This window comes from Macaca mulatta, chromosome 8, assembly GCF_049350105.2.
Source record: "Macaca mulatta isolate MMU2019108-1 chromosome 8, T2T-MMU8v2.0, whole genome shotgun sequence".
NCBI lineage: Eukaryota > Metazoa > Chordata > Mammalia > Primates > Cercopithecidae > Macaca > Macaca mulatta.
In genome coordinates this window covers 101,363,328-101,382,056 of record NC_133413.1, presented here as the reverse complement: position 1 = coordinate 101,382,056, position 18,729 = coordinate 101,363,328, and the positions used below count along the sequence as shown (strand labels likewise).

The 18,729-nt window shown below is 38.2% G+C and overlaps 1 protein-coding gene across 1 annotated transcript in view; it reads right to left on the bottom strand.

Annotated features, from left to right (window-relative positions):
- The window catches only part of NECAB1 (N-terminal EF-hand calcium binding protein 1), a 173,511-nt gene that overhangs the window by 36,853 nt on the left and 117,929 nt on the right, over positions 1–18,729 (bottom strand). Inside the window, exon 6 of the mRNA XM_001085626.5 lies at positions 3,008–3,144. Coding sequence (XP_001085626.3) covers positions 3,008–3,144 — 137 coding nt within the window. The remainder of the gene's footprint in view (positions 1–3,007; positions 3,145–18,729) is intronic.

Sequence of the window (18,729 nt, the reverse complement as noted above, 5' to 3'; positions counted from 1 at the left end):
GAAGGGGCTGAGATAAGTAGATATAAAAGAGGGCACTATGGGAATACATAGTAGTGAGGTGGGAAGTATAAATGAGCAGTGAAGGCTTCCCAGAGAAAGTACTGTCCAATCAGTGACAAGACAGGCAAGCAGAAGTGAGCCAGATGAGAGATGGGTAACATGAGGTGGGTGAGGCGGATCCCTCTAGAGAGAATCTCATTCTGCCATTCAAATTCATCCTAAATGTCCAGTTAGAGTCTTGTCTTCCCATCAGGCTTTTTCACTGGTCTCTTAATTGACATCGTAGGAAAGGTATAGTTTTCCTTTCTCTATCTTTTCCTCACTGATGAAGGTCCCAGGGCTCTCCCCAATTTTGGTGGCCAGCTGATAGGAAGATACAACCTTGAGAGAGGAGACACAGCCCCTTTAGGTTTGGGCCTAATTCACGTGCTTCAGTATGGTTCATCAGATATTATGGGCATAAGTCCACAGTGGTACCTTATTTTCTGTTTGCTTATTTATGTATTTCTTTATAAACCTCTCAGGGGGAGTATCACAGATGTGGGGTGGGATTTGGTCATTCCTGGATGTCTTAGTCAAATGCCATACAATAGCACCCCTTAAACTGCAGTCAGAGGTGTAACTTTTCCCATAATTTGAAGCTGTTTTTGAGTGAGAAATCCAGAAGAAAAAGGTTCATTAATCCTCTAGTGTCTTCTACTTTCCTTAAAGTCTATATTGTCATGCTCCTTCTCATTAAGCACAGCTGCTAGGCAGCTGCTGGCAGCAGTCACAAGAGTTCAAGGCTAGCCTGTGGCCTAACACAAAGAACTGTTGTTCATTAAACATTCACTGCATGGTGGTAAATGCAGAGCACAAGTTTGCAGGGGATGACTGTAGAAAAAAACAAAAGTGCAGGTGAAGAAGGGGAATAGAGCACTTTTTCAAGCCTCTTCTCAGGTGGCAGATGACTGATTCTAAAAAGGGAGTTCCCATTTTATTTCCAGAAAGTCCAAACAAAAGAAACAACACAGGAGGCCTCATTTTTCTCATTAGGAACATGAAATCAATTTCACTGTGCTTCAAGACATTCAGTTATCCTCTGCTCAAAGCTGAGGAGGTGGGTTTTGCTTTTCTAAAGTGAATTGTTACACTTTGCCATTTGGTATGGAATCACCCAATGCAGTGAAAACAGGAAGTTTATGATGTAGAGAATGCTTCACAGATCCACTGAAGAGTACTTCGCTGTGATAATCAGCTGCATGGGCTCATTAGATTCTGGAATTACAGGCTTTTTTATAAGAATTTGGTGGTGCTCACTCATTTTGACATTGTAAACACATGGTTGAAAATTCCACTATTTTGGAGATGTCTGAATAATTATGTATCAGTTAATTTGTTCAGGAAAATTGGTCTTACAGGGTAGTCTATTATCAGCCTGTTCAGAAAACTTACTGTTTCCTTCTCTCTAATTTAAGATGTAAAAGTTAGATAAAGCACATCTATAAGTTTAAAGTAACACATCCACCAAAATATGCCCCAAGAGCAAGAGCTTTGCAAGCTTCTCTAACTTGCAAGATATGAGCAATGACAACTCAGAAAAATATCAACTGTTGGCTGGGATTGCCTTGATGTCTGCCCTACACATTTTTAGTATAGGTTTCTCTTAAGCATTAGTGTCTTTATTTATATAGCTATTGCAATATGACCACTTATTTTCTCAGTGATACCTATTGGTGGCATATAATTTTGAAATAATTTCTATCATTCACTTTTCTCCATTTCCTGAAATAATTAGGCTTACTGAATTCTCAGGTCACCCCAGTATATCCAGGTTCATGTAGTCTGTAAGGGTCTTTCCCATCATTTCCACATTTTCAAAATTACACCAAATTAACAAGGAAGGGGCTGAGATAAGTAGATATAAATAGAGGGCACTATGGGAATACATGGTAGTGAAGTGGGAGGTATGAATGAGCAGTGAAGGCTTCCCAGAGAAATTACTGTCCAATCAGTGACCAGACAACCAAAGAGAAGTGAGCCAGATGACAGGTGGGTAACAGGAGATGGGTGAGATGGATCCCTCTAGAGAGACTCTCATTCTGCCATTCAAATTCATCCTACAGGTCCAGTTCAAGTCTTGTCTTCCCATCAGGCTTTTTCACTGATCTCTTGATTTTGCAAGACAAGCTCAAATAGAGAACTCCATGAAATTGACTTTCTCATCCTTCCATCCCTCTATCCATATTTAATCTTTTACTACTCTGAAAACCATTGGCAATGTATTTCCTCTTCTCTGTGGTATTTATTATCACTTTGTTCCTTGCAGTATAGTTTTTGTTTTCATGTCTTATTTATATGATAGACTTAGGCCTTCTTAAGGATTGACATTATGTTGAATGTGTCTTTATATTATTCATAATATTTTAAAGTCTTCTCCATCTACTAAATTTTCAATTAAAATTTGTTGAGTCGGCTGGGCTTGGTGGCTCACACCTGTAATCCCAGCACTTTGGGAGGCCAAGGTGGGAGGATCACCTGAGGTTGGGAGTTTAAGACCAGTCTGATCAACATAGTGAAACCCCGTCTCTACTAAAACATACAATAAATTCGCTGGGCGTAGTGGTATGTGCCTGTAATCCCAGCTACTCGGGAGGCTGATGCACAAGAATTGCTTGAACCCAGGAGGCAGAGTTTGCAGTGAGCCAAGATCGTGCCACTGCACTGAAGCCTGGGTGACAAAGTGAGACTCTGTCTCAAAAAAAAAAAAGATAGATAGATAGATAGATAGATAGATAGATAGATAGATAGATAGAGTTGACTAAATGACTGACAGTAAAAGAAAAAGTGGAATGGTCTTTTTAGAGGCAAATAATAAGGCAAGCAACCAGTGGAGGTCACCGTCATTCGTTTTAAATATATCAATTCTTGTTTTTAGTTTTCGCTAGTATAAGTACAATGCCTCTCAATTGTTTTTTCATGAACATAGAGTCACCAAGCAGACATCAGGTGAAAACATGTAAATTGCCTTTCTTGACGGGTTTGCTCCTCAGTAGTTTCCATGGCACATTCCAGGGAATTCTGGAGAGACTGCAGCTGATTCAGGGTTTCCTTCAATAAAAACCGAGTTACGAATTGTTCCAAATTGGAGGCTTCTTGGTAGTCCTAAGAGTGACAAAACAAATGCAATTAGAAGTATGGTAGAAAAAAATACCCAGGATTTTTTTTTTTTCTTTTACCATGTACTCATCAATCCCTGATTGATCCTAGAGAGAGAGGGTGGAGAGAAGAGAAGAGAAAAGATCTGTTGAGCCCTGGAGGCTACAGCATAGCTCTCATCCACCCACCGGGAGATGAATAAAAAAGCTGCAGAAATGACTGGAATATCTTGCTTCCCAATGTACCTGCCTCAAGATTAAGAAAAAGGACAAAGCCAGCAGAGTTGCAAAATAGATGTTTGTAGAAAAGAAAAAATAACTATTCAGGGGGGAAAAAAAAGATCAGAATGTGACTAACTCAGGGTTTGTTCTACGTCTCATTTGAATGTTGACCATGCCATCATATATTTTCTCTATTACCAACAAAGTGCAGCCACGTTTCAGCAATTGGCTTAATTCACTCCTGATGCATTTCTTATGCTTGATCTGTACTATGCTGAAGACAAAGAAAATTATGTGTAGTTATTTAAAATTCAGAAAATGTTAGGCTTGGAATATTTAAACAGTTTACTAAATCTGCTTATGTCTCTCCCTCAGTTACTTTACCTGAGGTTCATTGACAACTAACTTCTAGGACAGCACCTGAGCCACAAAAGCAGCATTCACTGAAACAGCCCCAGGGTCACTGCAGAGGTCACTGCAGACTGAATAAATGTACTTGCCAAGCTTACTCAAGGTAGATGGGTGAACTGTGGATGGTACCACCTGCTGTGCTTGTCTTCCTAAAATCTCAGGGAGAACCAACAAAGAAAACCAGGTTGGTGTGGAATAAGATGGTGACAGGGCCACTCTTTCAGGTCATGGGACCACCAGTGAAATCTGATTTTCTAGAGTCTTGAGTGGAAATGGTATATTCAAGTTCAGTCAAGGAAAAGATTTATTCGTCTCTGTCCCTAAACAAAAAATTTTTATGGCTGAAAAGACAAAACACAAAATGACTGATGGTGATAAGATAATACCACGAATCATGATATGCTGGAGAAACTTAGTGCATAGGTATAAACCTACACAAATAAGATTTAGGTATCTAACCTTCCTGGTTCTCAGCTTTCCCACTTATAAATCACTAAGTAATTCTGGCATACATTCCAACTCAAAAATATTCTGTGCTTCTATCAACTTTAATTTAGGAAGAATTGGATTATGGCCTCCTGACATAATTTACTTTGGAAGTTTTGCTAATAGAAGAATAATGTAATAGCATAGAAAATCTCATTTCTTTCTCAATTTGAAATAGTAAAAGGTTTCAATCATCAGCCTCTTTTTAAGCCCATTCATTACAGGTGAACAACACAGGAAATTTTCTTATCTACTGTGATGGTTAATATTGAGTGTAAACTTGATTGGATTGAAGGATGCAAAGTATTGTCCCTGGGTATGTCTGTGAGGGTGTTGCCAAAGGAGATTAACATTTGAGTCAGTGGACTACGAGAGGCAGACCTACCTGCCATCTGGGTGGGTATCAACTACTGCAGCTGCCAGCGTGCTTAGAATAAAGCAGGCAGCAGAAGATGGAAGAGCAGATTTGCTGAGTCTTCTGGCCTTCATCTTTTTTCTGTGCTGGATGCTTCCTGCCCTCAAACATCAGACTCCAAGATCTTCGGCTTTTGGACTTTTGGACTTACACCAGTAGTTTGCCAGGGGCTGTCAGGCCTTTGGCCACAGACTGAAGGCTGGACTGTTGGCTTCCCTACTTTTGAGGTTTTGGAACTCAGACTGATCCACCACTGGCTTCCTTTCTCCTCAACTTGCAGACGGCCTATGTGGGACTTTACTGTGTGATCGTGTGGTGTGAATTAATTCTCCTTAATAAACTCCCTTCATATAAACATCTATCCTATTAGTTCTGTCCCTCTGGAGAACCCTGACTCTTACATCTACCATATATATAGTCCTATTTAAAAATTAAAAATTGCAATGTCTTTAAACTCCATTTAAGAAACTAACCATAAACTAAACATAACCATTACATGCTTATAATAATCTTAAGAGTTTTGGGTGAGTTAAATCAAGCTAAAAATATTCCAAATATTTAATATTATCTCACAGCTTGCTATTTATTGGTTAAAAAAAAGCTTCAAAAAATTTTCTCTGAACGAGTTTTTAAAATTGAGGAAGGCTTTTCTTTGAGGTTGAAAGAAAATGTGATGATAGAAAAAAAAGTGTGTTTGAGTCTTTTCCCACAGTTATTTCCACATCACCAATGAATATTCTAAAAAATAAAATTTATTAAAATGAAAATAAAATATAATTGCAAAGTCAGGGATTATGCCAACTATTTTTGTATCTCCGTATATACTATGACTAATATAAAGCAAATGAGAAAAAGTTTTATACTTATTTGTAGACTGCAGTGAAAAATGAAGAAAGCATACATTTACTGAGCAATAAAGCATAGCGTTGTCCTTATTCTTTTCTCATTTAAATGTTACATATTTGTCATGTCAGAATTATAGAAAAGAGATTTTTAAAATTATAGTTAGCCATTTAAAACACTCCAGGCATTGCAATTAGGTTTCTGCTTCTTTGACAGAAAGGTCATGTCTTTTATTTCTGTATCCCTTGGTGGAGTAGAGGTTTGTTCATACCTGATTGTTTGCAGATACACTCCTAACTCTAAGAATTTATTGCATTTGCTATTGTGTTCTTACATATAAATGTTTTGTCGATGTTAAAGTTAGATAATTAAGAAAACTTAAAGTCAGGCAATTGGCTACTTATCATTGCTCCACCATAGCAAATCAGAAAGTTATTATTAGGTTGACCCTCTTATCTCACTCTGATGAGAGTTTGTTAACCTTACTAGTGACTCTGTAGGTAACATTGAAAAGTGGCAGAACTCAGTTGGTTGATACCTTTCTTTGATATAAATGTTGATGCCTTGACATTGAGAGGGGTGGTGGGTGGGTTTAAAGTTTGGGGGATTACGTTTGAGTCAATTATGAAGGTTTGCTGTTTTATACTACCCCTCATTGATAAGGAGAAAAAAATAACTTGTTTTCTATTATTCCTACTTATCCTTCCAGACTCAGCTTGTAGCATTGTCTCTGTACAGTTGTTCCTTTCCTTGAACCACCACTTCTCTTCACAGTGAGGGAAGAGAGAGACCCTCTCATATTGTTTTATATTGTTTTATACTCAGTACCTGTTTTAAGAAAAACAAGGAAGTGAAACCAAAGACAGGAAGCCCGGCGCCAGGCCCAAAACTGGGCCTGGACCTGCCTGGCCTAAACCTAGTAGTTAAAAATCAACTCATGACTCAGAAACCGATGTTATCCATAGATTCCCAGCATTGTATAAAAGAACATTGTGAAACTCCCTGCTCTGTTCTGTTTCACTCTGACCACCGGTGCATGCAGCCCCTGTCACGTACCCCTTGCTCGCTCAAATCAATCACCACCCTTTATGTGAAATCTTTAGTGTTGTGAGCTCTTAAAAGGGACAGAAATTGTGCACTTGGGGAGCTCGGATTTTAAGGCAGTAGCTTGCCGATGCTCCCAACTGAATAAAGCCCTTCCTTCTACAACTCAGTGTCTGAGAGGTTTTGTCTGCAGCTCATCCTGCTACATTTCTTGGTTCTCTGACCCCAAAGCAAGGTGACTGATGGACAGCCGAGGCAGCCCCTTAGGCAGCTTAGGCCTGCCCTGTGGAGCATCCCTGCTGGGGACTCCAGCCAGCCTGAGTAACGTGATCCAAAGAGTGCTCCTGGGTAGGCAATTGCCCTGGTGGGATGCCTCGCCAGAGCAGCACGTAGCAGGCCCCCACAGAGGATTAACACAGTGGCTGAACACCGGGAAGGAACTGACACTTGGAGTCCAGACATCAGAAACTTGGTAAGACTAGTCTTTGGAACTTGCCCACTCCATTTGAGTGGAAGTGTGGCCTGATCACCCACAGCATGCCTTCATTGGCACTTTGGTGTTGGTTTTGGTTTTGACTTGGTTTGAATTGCTTGAGAGGACTGGTGTTGGGAACTTGCCCACTCCATTTGAGTGGAAGTGTGGCCTGATCACCCACAGTGTGCCTTTATTGGCACTTTGGTGTTGGTTTTGGTTTTGACTTGGTTTGAATTGCTTGAGAGGACTGGTGTTGGGAACTTGCCCACTCCATTTGAGTGGAAGCATGGCCTGATCACCCACCGTGTGCCTGTACCGGCACTTTGGTTTTTGTTTTTGGCTTGACTTAGACTGCTTGATACTTTGGTTTTGATTTTGACCTGGCTTGGATTTCTGGACACTCTGATTTTGGTTTGGTGTAAACTGCAGAAGTGTGTGTGTGCCCTTTTTACTTGTTTTTTTTTTTTTGTGGTGTGCGTGTGGTGGGAGTGTGGTGTTTTGTCTCGAAGAAGTATAGGTCAGGCACAAAGACGCCCACCCCACTAGGAACTATGTTAAAAAATTTCAAGAAAGAGAAAAAAGGGGGGAGGCAGAATTTATATAAAAATAATGTTATATGGTAAATTCTTGTCCTGAAATAAATTAACTGGTTGTTTAAAGAAAAAAATGTTTGTAATAAGTCAGAAAGTTGAGACATGTCGAAAAATTGTCTGCAAAAGTCGTAAAAGAAAAAAAGTTATAAAAATATTTTATACAAAAAATGTTGTATAATTTAAAAATAATAAGGCCTCCTGAGTACTATTGAAGAAACAGTTTATGTGCAAGGCTCATAAGAAAAGTAAAATTTATCTTTGGTAAAAAGATTATAAGGAGGCATAAGAATGTGGATTTTTACCTACATTAAAAGGTTAAAAAAGTTATTGTTTTGAAAGTTTAAGCAAGTTTTAAAATGTTAATTGTAAAGAAAATTCTGTGTGTAAACATATTAGCTAAAGTTAAAAAGGTATCGTCCAGTTTTTCTGTGAACTGGACATTAAAGTAAAAATGCAACAGGTTTTTCTTAAAGCATCAACCTGCTCTTGAACAAAAATTATAATAGGTTAAAAAGAGTCTATAAAATCTTATGATCAAACATGAAAAACTGGATAAATATGTCTACAAGGTTTTATTAAAATTAAGTTTAACGTTGATGACACACTAATATAAAGGTAAAATTTAGCTTATCTGGTGTAAAAGTCATACAGGAAGCATTGTTAAATATAAAATGGTGTTTAGCTTTCTGTAGTCAAAAAATGAATAAAGATAGGTGCTAAAGGAAACATTCATTTTACTAGAGGATCATAGAAGTTAAAGACTTAAAACAAACTTTAGCAATTAAGACAGCATATCCAGATGCAAATGCCTGGTTAAAATGAATCAAATATTCCATCTGCACATTAAACAAAAGTAATTGTTATGCTTGTGCACATGGCAGGCCAGAGGCCCTGATTGTCCCCCTTCCACTAAGGCGGTCCTGCAGTCAACCAGGCGTGGGCTGCATGGTAACTCTTTTCCAGGATTCTACAGCCTGGAGTAATAAGTCATGCCAAGCTCTCTCTGCTATATCCCAAAGTCCCTGTGGGTCAGCCCCCGAGGGCCATCCAGCTTCAGTCTCCCAACACTAAGTTCACTTTGTGTCTCTCATGGCAGGGAGGAGACTTAGCATTCCTTGGAGACCTGAAGGGATTCAGTGAGCTTAAGAATTTTCAAGAGCTTATCAATCAGTCAGCCCTTGTTCATCCCCAAGCGGATTTGTGGTAGTACTGTGGTGGACCTTTACTGGGCACTCTGTCAAATAACTAGAGTGGCACTTGTGCTTTAGTCCATTTGGCTATCCCTTTCACCCTGGCATTTCATCAATCAGAGGAGAAAAATAATAATAAGACATCGTAAAGCAAGAGAATCCCCTTATAGGTCTTTCAACTCTCACATCTATTTAGATGCAATTGGAGACCCGCAAGGAATACCAGATTAATTTAAAGCTTGAAATCAAATAGTTACAAGATTTAAGTCAATATTTTGGTAGATGACAGTCAATAAAAATGTAGATTAGATAAACTACATCTATTACAACCAACAGCAACAAGCTTTTCATGAGTTAAAAAGATAAACTCATGTTGGCCCCAGCCCTGAGGTTACCTGACCTGACGAAACTCTTTACACTCTATGTGTCAGAAAGAGAAAAAATAGCAGTTGGAGTTTTAACCCAGACTGTAGGGTCCTGGCCAAGGCCAGTGGCCTATCTCTCAAAACAACTAGACAGGGTTTCCAAAGGCTGGCCCCCATGTCCAAGGGCCCTGGCAGCAATGGCCCTGTTAGCACAAGAAGCAGATAAGCTAATGCTTAGGCAAAACCTAAACATAAAGTCCCCCCATGTTGTGGTAATTTTAATAAATACCAAAAGACACCATTAGCTAATGAATGCTAGACTAACTAGATACCAAAGCTTGCTCTGTGAAAATGCCTGCATAATCACTGAAGTTTGCAACACGCTAAACCCCGCCACCTTGCTCCTGGTATCAGAGGGCCCAATTAAACAAACCGTGTAAAAGTATTGGACTCAGTTTATTCTAGTGAGCCCAACTTCTGAGAGCATCCTTAAACATCAGTAGACTGGGAGCTGTACGTGGATGGGAGCAGCTTCGCCAGCCCCTGCAAAGTGACTCTGAAGAAGATGACAAGCCCCGTTCCAGTCACACCCGGAAGCTGACTGGTCCATGCACGGCCAAAACATGAGGAAACTCATTGCGAGACTTGTTTTCCTTAAAATTTGGACTTGTACAGTAAGGACTTCAACTGACCTTCCTCAGACTGAGGGCTGTTCCCAGAATATACATCAAGTCACTGAGGTATGACAAAAGATTGCTACTGTCCTATTATTTTATGGTTATTATAAGTGTACCAGGACTCTAAAAGAAACTTGTTTGTATAATGCTATTCTATCCAAGGTATGTAGCCCAGGAAATAACCAACCTGATGCGTGTTATGACCCATTTTAAGTCTCTCATGATCACAGTTTTTAAAATAAAATTAAGGACGGGTCCCTTTCTAGGTGACACAAATAAAGCAATAGCTAGGACAGAAAATAGAGGGGTCTCCAAGCATATAATCCTAAAATTTAATGCTTGTGCAACTATCAATAGCAATTGGCATAAAATAAGATGCAATTCTTTAAATTAAAAAAAAAGATTTCATGGCAGGAAATAAGTATATCTGCCATAAATTAAGCTCATGTGCAAATGTGTGTAATTACTGGTCTTGTGTCATCTAGACTACTTAGAAAAAGGATGAAAATGATCCTGTTTAGTCCCAAAAACGAGAAGGCAGCCCCTCTTGTATGAGTGGAAACTGCAACCCCTTAAAATTAATAATTACAAATCCCTTAAACCCAAGGCTAAAAAAAAAAAAAAAAAAAAAGGAGAACACGTATCTCTGGGCATCAGTAGGAAAGGACTAGGTCCTAGAGTAAATATCTTAGTAAAAGAGGAGGTTTGTAAATGCTCTCCAGAACCAGTATTTCAGACTTTCTATGATAAACTAAATGTGCCAGTACCAGAGACTCCAGGAAGAATCAGAAATTTGTTTTTACAATCAGCCGAGCATGTAGCCCAGTCTCTAAATGTCACTTCATGTTATGTTTGTGGAGAAACTATAGTAAGAGATCAATGGCCATAAGAAGCCCGAGAATTAGCACCTACAGACCCAGTTCCTAATGAATTCCTGGCCCAAAAGGGTCACCCTAATCATCTCTAGGTTCTAAAAGTCTCAATTATTGGACAATATTGCACAGCTAAAAAAGGAAAAATTCACTCATTCTGTAGGATGACTTAGTTGTCTGGGGCAAAAACTGTATAATGGTACCAATAAAACAGTTACATGGTGGAGTTCCAATTACACAGAAAGAGATCCATTCAGTAAATTTCCAAGGTTGCAGACTGTCTGAGCCCACTCAGAATTCCACCGGGACTGGACTGCCCCCACTGGGTTATACTGGATATGTAGACATAGAGCCTACACTAAGCTGCCTGACCAGTGGACAGGTAGTTATGTTACTGACGCTATTAAACCATCTTTCTTCCTACTGCCCATAAAAACAGGTGAACTCCTGGGCTTCCCTGTCTATGCTTCCCATGGAAAATGAAGCATAGCCATAGGTAATTAAAATGATAAATGACCTCCTAAAAAATTATACAATATTATAGACCTGCCACTTAGACACAAGACAGCTCATAGGGATACTGGACCCCCACTGACATGCTCAACCGAATCATATGATTGCAAGCTGTTTTAAAAATCATCACTAATAAAACCCGTCAAGCCTTGACTATTCTGGCCTGTCAAGAAACTCAGATAAGAAATGCTATCTAGCAAAATAGATTGACTCTCAACTACTTGCTAGCAGCTGAAAGACAGGTCTATAAGAAATTTAACCTTACTAATTACTGTCTACACATAGATAATCAAAGGCAAGTAGTTAAAGACATAGTTAAAAATATACAAAACTGACACATGTGCCCGTATAAGTGTAGCATGAATTCAACCCTGAAGCCATGTTTAAAAATTAGTTCCCAGCACTAGGAGGATTTAAAACTCTTATAATAAAAGTTATAATAGTAATAAAAACCTGCTTACTACTCCCTTGTTTGCTACCTGTACTTCTTCAAATGATAAAAAAGTTTCATCACTACCTTAGTTCACCAAAATGCTTCAGCACAAGTGTACTATGTGAATCACTATCAATCTATCGCACAGAAAGACATAAGTAGCAAAAATAAGAGTGTAAACTCCCACTAATAAAAAGTGAGAGTCTCAAAGGGGGGAAATGAGGGAAGAGAGAGAGACCCTCTCATATTGTTTTATATTGTTTTATACTCAGTACCTGTTTTAAGAAAAAACAAGGAAGTGAAACCAAAGACAGGAAGCCCGGCGCCAGGCCCAAAACTGGACCTGGACCTGCCTGGCCTAAACCTAGTAGTTAAAAGTCAACTCATGACTCAGAAACCGATGTTATCCATAGATTCCCGGCATTGTATAAAAGAACATCGTGAAACTCCCTGCTCTGTTCTGTTTCACTCTGACCACTGGTGCATGCAGCCCCTGTCATGTACCCCCTGCTTGCTCAAATCAATCACCACCCTTTATGTGAAATCTTTAGTGTTGTGAGCCCTTAAAAGGGACAGAAATTGTGCACTTGGGGAGCTCGGATTTTAAGGCAGTAGCTTGCCGACACTCCCAGCTGAATAAAGCCCTTCCTTCTACAAATCAGTGTCTGAGAGGTTTTGTCTGTGGCTCATCCTGCTACAACAGGATTAGGAATACCTCTTTCCACTTCTATGTATTTCTGTGACATTTCTTCCCTACCTAGCATATAGAAGTTTCCATTGTGATATTATGATCTATTCATTTGTCTATCTTCCCCATTTTAGGCTAGCTCTTTAAGCACAGGGATTATGTCTTATTCTTCTCTGCCTCCAGCGTACTCAGAACTAAACTGCCTCACAGCAGCTGCCCCATAAATGCTTAAGAAATATGTGAGAAACCAGGTCCCACATGGAGAGTCAGGCACCAGAGGGAGTGTCCAAGCTCTGGGAAGTGCTCTTGCCACTGGGTAGTCACCAGCTGCCTCCCCCTGCATCCAGCCTTTGCTGGTTGTAGACATTGCCACCCAGCTTGCCCAGTCATGTGGGCTCTGCAATAAAGAAAAATACAGCTTTGTTCTAACAGACTGTTTGTCCTCATTTCATTTTCTGGACCATTCGTTAGTCTCCTTCCCTTCCCTTATTCTGGATCTCAAGGTTTGAGACTGCAGACCCGGGTGGCACAGATCCAATCTTCCTTCCCTTTTCTCAGATACGCAGCAGATGTTCCTTTGGAAGGCAGTGGCAAAAGAAGCAGATGGAAAATTAAATAGATAACAAGCTGGAAAATGTCAAAGCCTGGCCCTTCTAATTCTCAACAAATGTGTTGGTTGTGAAGGTACAAAAAGAGATTTTTTGCATTCTGAATTCCCCAAAAGACTGGTATGTTGGCATAAGGCATGTGTTCCTTTAAGCAAAACCTGGATTTGAGAGACCAGCAGAAAGAACTCCTACAGACATAATAAAGTACTTTAAAAATGTACACATTATACACAGTATTCAGATTCTGCTTCTTTTTTTTTTTCCAAACACAGTTTAATCCTCTGTGTCTATCAGAAAGGATATAGGCTAATAAAAGCTAATGTTATACTTCTCAGATCCTAATAATGTTCATTCATGTCATTGATAATTATTATTTACACAAATCATTAAGTGGAAATTGTGAACAAAGTAGTATTAATACTTCCATTTTTGTCTGCGGAAAGCCAAAATGTAAACATTTCAATCTACATATTTCCTTTGGTGGAGGTGGAACAGGGCTAGCATTCATTTGAGTAAAAATCCTAGTATTGGAAGCATAGTGCTTTGAATCAGGTTTCTTAGAGAACTGTCTATGCATCTTAATTTTCACATCATTTCTCAGTAAGCAAGCTCTGCCCATCAGGTTGATGGAATCATCTGAGTTAATTAGGAAAATCAGAGCATCAGTCTTCCCTGTTTGAAAATCAACCAAGTCAGTGACATCTACGGTTAGTGTATTCTTGTTTATGAGGTTAGATAACAATCAAATTTAGCAAGGGGAAAGCATCTGACTGTCTTTTGGATTAACTCCCTGCAGCTCTCACCATTCTTGTGTGAGACATCTGAGGCAGCTTTTATAACAGAAAAAAATAATAATAATAACTTTACAAAGATAAGGTTGTCTTTTGCTCTTTTCTACTCTATCCACAATTATTACTTTTTAAAATACTAATTGGGTTACACACATTATCTATGCCCCAATTCTTTTAAATATTCTTAGGTTTTTTTTTTTTTTTTTTTTTTTTTTTTTTTTTTGAGACGGAGTCTCGCTGTGTCGCCCAGGCTGGAGTGCAGTGGCCGGATCTCAGCTCACTGCAAGCTCTGCCTCCCGGGTTTTTACGCCATTCTCCTGCCTCAGCCTCCCGAGTAGCCGGGACTACAGGCGCCCGCCACCTCGCCCGGCTAGTTTTTGTATTTTTTAGTAGAGACGGGGTTTCACCGTGTTAGCCAGGATGGTCTCAAACTCCTGACCTCGTGATCCGCCCGTCTCGGCCTCCCAAAGTGCTGGGATTACAGGCTTGAGCCACCGCGCCCGGCCAGGCTTTTATTTTAAATGGCACATTTTATTTTTTTTCAAACTGGGAGACCACTACATCAAATTTAAGCCTTATAAAAATAGAAAAATAAAGAACTGGCTCTTAATTGTCCTGATAATGGACAGAGGTTAACTCTAGCTAGTCTTTGTAAACTTTAGATAGCAAAACAAGATATCAAAATAATTTCAGACTACAGATTCCCAAGGATTAAGGAAATGGTAGATTCTCAGATTAGTGAAAGAGGAGACAAAATTATAATTTTGGATTAAATATTATTAAATAATTAATAAATTGAAATAAATTCTGAGCCCTATCTTAATCAGATATTCTGTAGTTTGAAATAAGAAAATAGGTTAGAGATGAATTATATTAAGACCTTTACATTGGACAAACTCCATTTTAAAGGGCTCATCTTAAAGTCATCAAGAATTTATTTTGTGTAGGATTCTTTCCTCTGGCCCCTCCTATTGCTCTGTCTCATACCAGGAGACCCTAACAAGAACATAAGACTACTTGGATGTCTTTGCCTAAAGGGCAATCCCATTCTGCTGAGAAGTAATCCTCTTCAAACAATTGGAATTTTAGAAAAATGCACATGGGTATGAGGATGGGGACATCTAGAGAGTCAGCCCAAATCTGAGATTAACTACTAGATGAGGACCCAGGTCATATTCATAGGTATCTAATAACATAATGTGGTGGTTAAGAAGCTGGCTCTGAAGACAGTCACACTTAAGTTCTGCTTGTGACACTCAACAGCTGTGTGAACTTTGGAAAGTATTCAACCTTTCTAAATCCCTATTTCTTTAACTGTGGATAAGAATAGTTATCATAAGTTTGTTGCAAGTATCAAAATTAAATACAGCATGTGGCACACACAGTAGGGTGTCTAGTTCATAATTTTTGATCAATGCTTATTATTGCTATTAACCCATTGGAGAAAGGATATTATAAAGTGTAACGGAGAGATCATTGGCTCGAACTTCACAAGACCTGGGTTTGTTTGCCATGATAATAGTTCACCTCAGAATTATTGCTAGGACAAATGTGTAGCTAGTGTTTGGCATGCAGCAGGCTCTCCACAAATATTAATTTTCCTGAGTTATTTTTCACACATATTTTCTACTGCATTTCTGCTACCTTGCTTATTCAAAAATGTACACCTTTTATATACACACTTGTTACCATGTTGAAGCTGTGGCCCACTGAATTTGGTGTTTGAGGAGTGTCAAGTTTAACGTGTAGAGTTCAAGTGCAAAATTTATCAAAAATTCTTCTATTCATAATTCTCCTCAAGTATAGTAAATTAGATACAATTTATAAACCTAAACAGTACTTCCTGCATTCTCCTCTATCTCCTCTGAATTCTATGAGCCATATCCTCCTATAGAACATCTTGTTTTCTAGAATCTTTCCAAAATTGTTTCTTAGTCTTTGATTTTACTCCTCTTTCTTCCTTTCTCTCCTACATCTTTATATGTATATTGGCTAAGATTTCTTCCTTTCTCTTCAAATTTGTATGAGTCTGGTTTTACTCATCTAGGCCCAGTTCTTGTTCTGTATCGCAGATGTGTAGAAACCAGAAAATAATAACAGGAGTATTTGGGGAAGATGGCCATATTGGTGGCATAGTTTATAAAACCGTTGGAATCTTCACATGAAAACAGACCAAACAACTAGAAAACAGCAACAACAAAAAACTCCAATAGACAACGAATGCAACAAAACTAGATGACAAGGTGTTATCATCAACCTACAATTGCAGGTGGGTAAGGACAAAATCACTGACAGCCACAAGATGTACATTGCATGGTGTTGCTGGATGTGTAGGCAGAAACAAAGGAACACAACGGGTTATGAGACAAACCTGAGAACAAAAGAACTCCCAAGTAGCCAACAAATGTTCACTAGAATAGCAATGGCTAATTTGAGAATAACAACTGAAACTGGCAGTCATTTTATACAAAAATGGTTGAGTACAAAAATGAGAGAGCACAAAAGTCTTAGTAAGGCCTAAAGGGATTGGAACCGTGTAGCCCTGGTGAACTCTTAAAATCAGTCACTCCAAAGGCTATGTCAAGAGGGACCTACACTGAGGAATCAGCTAGCAGTGGACTGAAAATTGAGAGGGATGGTCACAGAGACAAGAAATAAAAACGGAGATTCAGATAAAAAGTTGGGGAGAGAAACAGAGTCAGAAAGCCTTGGAAGAAAAGCTACCTTATTTTTTCAGTACAAGACAAACCACTTAAGAGGAGGTCCTGTGAAGTTAGAAAAACAATTTTGAACACAACTTCCTTTGAAAAAATTTAGGAAAACTGAATTCTTAAAAGCATCAAAAAATTATTAAGGTAAAATCCTATACAATGTTATAATAAGAAAAAGAAAAATAAGAAGCACAATAACATCCCTGTAGACAATGAAAGCATACCAGAAAGACAAGACAACAAAACAGACCCAAGTGTAACTTAAGTATTTAAAAATAAGCTAGAAGATGTTAAGAAAAAAAAATTCAAGAAATGAACAAAAATACAAATCAGAGTTAGATTAACTCAGAAATGAAGTGATAGGATTCAGAAAAGAATTAGTAATCGAAGAAAAATACTATTTCTGAAATTAAGTCAAAATTAGAAAGAACATAAAAACAAACATTACATGTAATATCTTAATAAGAGAAAATGAAAGGAAAGAAAGCTTTTAAAATCAAAAATAGCAAAGAAAATAAAAGGGATTTGAGAGGAAATGACAAATGTTGAACATGCACAGAATATACAATACACTGATAATAGAATTTCTAAAGAAGTATAGAAACTAACAAAGGGAAATAACACTAGAAACTATTATTCAAGAATATTTTCCTAAAATAAAATGATTTGATATTAAATACTGAAAGTATGCCATATATGTGAGAATATCAACTCAGAACAAACACATCAAGACGTATTTTAGTAAAATTGCTGAACTTTAAAAGACAAAGCAATAATTCTTCATGCATGGAGACATATAGAGCAAATGACTTATGGGTAAAAAAGAAAACAAAATGAAATCTAGATTACCACAAGGCCTTCTAAAACCAACACTTTTATTGCAGAAAAAAAAGTGTAGTGGCATATTTTAAGATATTTAAAATAGAGCCAAGAATTTTGTATCAGGAAAAATTGTCTGTTAAGTATAAAGGGTCCCCGAAAATTGTGAACATGCTAAAACTCAGGTAATATTGTTCTCATGAGCCCTTCCTCAGGAATCTTAGAAAATGAGCTGCAGACAACCGAAACAACCAGGGAGACTTCAACATAAATACTGGTGACCTAGATCACATCCAGCAACCTTTTTTTTTTTTTTTTTGTAGAGGCCTAGACAGTAAATATTTTAGACTTTGTGGACAAGAGATCACATGAAAGCAGCCATAGATAATACTGAATTAGTTGGACTATGTTCATAGACCATATAAAATATATGACTGGCAGAATTTGGCTAATGGCTGGAGTTCGCTGATCACTGTTTCAGTCACTGAGTATCAAAGGCTGCCAACCTAAAAAAGAAAAAAAATCAACAACTAAAAGATGTGATTCTTGACCAGAGAACACACTATCCATTATAGTTCTGTCAAATTAGCATCTGGATTTAGCTGACAATCTGTAGCAAAAATAGAGTTGAGAAGAATGTGCTTACTTGTACCATGAGTAGGCTAATCAGTAAAGCCTAAACCATGAGAATAAGCACCTCTCCGGGCTCTGCAACAGATAAACTGTAAAAATATATAAATAAAAGGGATTGCAAAATAGCCTATAAATTAAAAGAAATGCAATAGAGAGAAAATGAGTACAATTTAACTACAGTTTCTGGGGATGAAAATCTGCGTAATAAAACCGTAATAAAGCACAAGCAAGTGACTACTAGAAGGATCCATTGGTAGTTATTTTCAGGGGAAGGAGGAATCATAATTGGGACACAACATGTGGAAGGACTTCTAGGGTAACTGGAAGGTCTGGTTTCTAAAATTTTGGTGATGGCTTCAAGAGTGTTTGCCTTATGATCATGAAGTTCTAGATTTGGTTTGTGTGGCTTTCCTTTTTGTTTTGTTTTACAATAAAAAAGTTTAAGATATGTGTAGGAACCCGTCTAGTAGAAATATACTATCTTCATATGTTTGAGGAGCTGTGGAGTAGACAGGGGCTGTAAAATACAGGACTCTTTGGCAGGCAGGAGGACAAGAAAATCTGTAAACACTTCCAAATTAGTAATTTTTATCACCTCTTATATGCCATCTTCTCAACTTCTAGCGTGCATTTTTCTGGAGTGTAACATAGAACCAAATGTTACATTTTTAAGTATGAAGAGCACAGAACTATGTTCATACATGAATTGGATTCAATTTATGTTTGTTGATATTGATGATAAAATATCACCAAAATGTCTTCCCCATAAATACACTGCTTTCCACCTTATTGCTCACATACTT